General features: G+C 41.4%; 1 protein-coding gene across 1 annotated transcript in view; it reads left to right on the forward strand.

Moving 5' to 3' along the window:
- The window catches only part of LOC104620927 (UV radiation resistance-associated gene protein-like), a gene marked incomplete at its 5' end in the record, with an annotated part of 12,862 nt that extends 8,893 nt beyond the window's left edge, over positions 1-3,969 (forward strand). The window contains one exon of the mRNA XM_010287288.1: positions 2,985-3,969. Coding sequence (XP_010285590.1) covers positions 2,985-3,687 — 703 coding nt within the window. The remainder of the gene's footprint in view (positions 1-2,984) is intronic.
- Positions 3,970-4,319: the final 350 nt, after the last annotated feature.

Here is a 4,319-nt window from a genome sequence, read left to right on the forward strand (position 1 = left end):
CCATTCCCATTTGACTCATTCCTGACGACAACTTGATAAGAAACCAAGCAGAACGATTATTATCGTTTCTGTTGCAGGTGATGTAATACTGGGATCAGTTCTTGGAACAGGCCATTTCTTTTGGAAAGGGATGGCATTAAGTGGCCTTTGAGTTTGAAAAGGAGCTTGTATGAGAGTGGCATTCTCATACACTCCACCTCCTTTTTGAACTGCATTCATGCTCGCTATTTTAAATGGTATTAGACAACTGATTTGTCAAATAGATCCAAACGCAGGAACACATTTTATACAGCTCATTCTAGACCTGCAAAAAGAAAGTGTGTTGCCCTTTGGATCTTGAATTGGCAATACAGTACAAAAAAAGGAAAGCAAACTTCAGCAATAGGAGCTGTTTGCCAACCTAAAATACTAGACTAAGCACAGAACCCATCTCTCCTCTTTGCCTATCTCTTTCTTTTGAGCCTCCTGCCTTTAGAGCCACTAGGTGATGGATCAGCACAGTGCTCATATCCAAGCCCTTGTAGCAGCACAAAGCTCATAGCTGTCCTGCCTTGAGGCTCCCCCTTGTACTCCTCAAGACTCATGGCAGGCTTAGGCTCCTCTTAGCAGCAAGACTGGTCTTAGCTTGTGCGTTGGGCTCAGTTTTGTAAGGAGGAAGGGAGGAGAGAGGCCTTTCCTGCCCACAACACACAGCCACTGCTTGGCCTTGGGACGTGCATCTTGCCACATCTCTTTGGTAAGACATGCAAATCACCATGTTACGTGCTCTCCTATCCAAAGAGGAGGGAGACAATTCAGCTCTGCAACATTTCTATATCTGGAATGGGAAAGGCAGCAAAACCTTAGATATCTTGCACTGAAAAGTGTCGTCTGCTTAATTGCATGGTGTCTTATAATCTGAACAGTGATATACAGTAATGAGTTGTCACTTGTCCTTGAGGAATTGGCTCACACAAACATAGAATGGTGAGCCCTTGGACCCAGAGAGTATCTTGAATGCTTTGCGAATATATGCGTGTCTTGGAATTTGGTTAAAGTCCTAAAACTTAATGTACCATTTAATTGTGACGTTTCTAAAAATTCGATACAGAGCAAAATACCATGTTTTGCTGCATTTTGCTGTTAAAGCTGAAAACAATGCCGTCTTTTATTTCCTGTGCTCTTTTTTAAGGAAGAGTAAGCAAACCTAGAGGAAATGTGAAGAAGTTTCTTACCGAAGATTTAAGATAAACAGAATCTAATCAAATAGTGAATGTGAAGTATTCATTTACTTTTTCTGAATCAAGGCTGAAAGCACTAAGCTGGGGGAAGGGGAGAGGAAAACAGACCGTCCCCAATACGTCTACAGTGTACATCGCCGAAGTAAAGTTCACAAGTGCCCTGCCTCAGATTCCCGTGTTTGTCGTGTTACATCATTTGAAATATAAATGGTTGATTGTGTAGGGGTTGGTTGAAGTAGTTTAAAGTCTCTGGTCAGTCAGGGGACTTGAGGGCTAGTCTCCAAGGCCACATATACAGCACTTATTAGCATCTGTGGCATATACTGCTTTCTGTTTTGTCACCTCTGTTAAGAATGCTCCAAACCTTTGTGAACAAAGCTGCGAACGCTATGCAGAGTTTGCATTAAAAAGGTCTCGAACAGCAGTTGATATCTAGGAAGAAAGTTGATGGTTTTGCTGCTAGCTGCGTGTGTGATGCTTATCTCTCTACTTCACTGTCTGCAACTGTAAATTCTGAAAAGCTACTTTTCCATAAGGTAATTTGAGGTTTTTATGGAAAAGAAGGAAGCCCTACATGTGTATTAAGGGGCAGCCTGGGAGGAGGGAAGATGGGAGAGGAAATTAAAGAGCAGTAGTACTCCATGCTGCCCTCCCGTGGGGATGGTTATTTTTCACAGAGGGATTTTTTGCAATATAGCTTAACCTATTTACAAAGGGGACTAAAAAAAAAAAAATAGTGTGGAAAAGGATCCACACTAGGGACCATTCATAACTGCTATTCCAAGATTTTCCCCTGCAAGACAGATCCCAAAATGTATCAGGCCTTGAGTAGGAGTTTCTTTTAAATGGGAGTTAAAGAAGGAGACTCAGACTGACAGCAGCTGAATCTTAAGAGTTATATATTCAGCAGATCAGTAATAGCTGTATTTTTTTTTTTTTTTAATTTGGAAGGAAAATGAACCGGTTGCTTAAGTTAACATACAACATCCTATTTGCATATAGAATGGTGATTATATTTGGATAAGGATTAAGCCGATGAAGGAAAATTCACATAACATACCCCAGATGACGTAAAACGGATGTTCCAAATTACAGACCCTGAGACAGTGTGAGTGGTCTGTGGAACTGTATTAAATAGTAAAATCAGACTTGTAAATTAAGCTTGATTAGTTCATGTTCCTCAAGAAACCGAGGTTGATGTTTGTCCAAAAAGTTTTGGAACGATTGGCACAGAAAAGCAGAAGATCTGGCAAAAATAATCCTCTGCAAATAGCAAAGTTAGTGTGTGTTTTCTCCTTTGTGCAGCTGTCAGGAAAGTCCACTGTTGGAAGAAGTCACTCTTAGAGGATTCGGCCATTATTACTCACTTTTGAAGTTTATGATGGCCCAGTACAGGCCATAAATACATAAATATACGGTCAACAGTAATAATTCATAAAGTACAGCTTGGTCCTATAAAATGGTGTTAAAAGTACAAATTAACATAATGTGGTGGTTTCTTGGGTGATTGACTCTTCAAACCATAGAGCTTTGTAAATGTTCCTACATGATCTTACCGGTTTTCAGTAAATCTGTCCTCTGGGGTGCCTTCTGTAGTTCATACAGCATTAAACACATTTGGGGTTTTAGCACTTTAGGATACAAGTAGTTGGCCAAACGGAGCCCGGAGTTGTGATAAAATAATTGCTTCAGCCTTTGGTTAAACATCTGTATTGCTCGTGAGCATGCCTGACAGCTGTGATTTATCCTTTCCTTCTTTTATAGTGATCGACACCATACATCCAGTGCAATTCCTGTTCCAAAGAGACAAAGCTCCAGCTTCGGCAGATTGGATATTGGCTTTTCCAGTGGGCTTCCTTCTCCAGATAAAGGACTCCGAAAACGAGCCAGCACGGGAAATGAAAGACTACAGTACAAAACTCCTCCTCCTAGTTACAACTCTGCTTTAACACAGCCTGTTGCCATCACAGCCCATGTGGGAGAGTTAGATAAAAAACCTGGATCGATATCTTCCTCATTGGATACCTCTATGGACTCCTCGAAGGGAAATACCAAGAAAGGCGAGGACTTGTGCGGCGGTTTAAATGGAGAAAATGGGAGCCTAAACAGTACCCGAGACCAGCAGGAGTCTTTCCTAGGACATACTAGTGCAATAAATGGGGCGTTTCTGCCCGGTGAGTGCTCTGGCACTGCGAGCAACGAGCAGCCCTGTGAGTTTCATCCCTCGCTCAGCCCCGTCCTTTGCTGTACCGTGGAGCAAGCAGAGGAGATCATGGGGATGGAAGCAACGGGGTTCAGCACGGCAGACCAGCTAGAAGACTTTAACTCCATCCCGGTGGAGCACGCCGTGGCCGTGGAGTGCGATGAACAAGTCCTAGGGGAGTTTGAGGAGTTCTCTCGAAGGATCTATGCACTGAATGAGAACATGTCCAGCTTCCGCAGACCGCGTAAAAGTTCGGACAAGTGAGCTTGGACAGGGATTTGATAGCAGACATTGAGGTGAAATCAGTGATCTGGAATAGAGATAAAATTGCACTTATTCTTTATATTAATTATAAAAAAAATTAAAAAGCTATTCCTATGGTGTTAGACAAATGGACTTGAGCATGATAACACAGGATCATGGTATATTCCCAGCCCAGGTAAATTTTGATTCTGCTTCCAGTCCTCTTATGTCTGGTATTTATAATCTGTTGGAAGTTTTTTTTTTTTAGGCGTTGGAATCCATTTATAAAGGCTTTCCTGGAAACAACTTCTAGTGCTGATCAGGCCCTTCTGTGAATATTTGTTAATTTCTTAATTATTATTTAGAGTTAAGTTTATTTTAATCTTTTCAGAAGAAAAAAGTTAATTTAAAAGTACATTTATGGGAAGACCTCTTTACCCTCTCCCAAGTACTCCTGTGTTTTCTTGAGCAATGTAGTCAGTGTTACAGAAATACCATGGATTTGTTCTAATTGGACAGCTTTATCTTGGCTGTGCTTTGTAGCCTTTGAAGTTCTAGTTTGCACTGATGGGTCTTCAGTTGGTGGTGTAAACTTGCCAGAGAATGAGCACCTGTATGATATCTGCAGTTTCCTTGCACCTGATTAATCAGAA

This window comes from Phaethon lepturus, unplaced genomic scaffold (assembly GCF_000687285.1).
Source record: "Phaethon lepturus isolate BGI_N335 unplaced genomic scaffold, ASM68728v1 scaffold13105, whole genome shotgun sequence".
NCBI classification, from domain to species: domain Eukaryota; kingdom Metazoa; phylum Chordata; class Aves; order Phaethontiformes; family Phaethontidae; genus Phaethon; species Phaethon lepturus.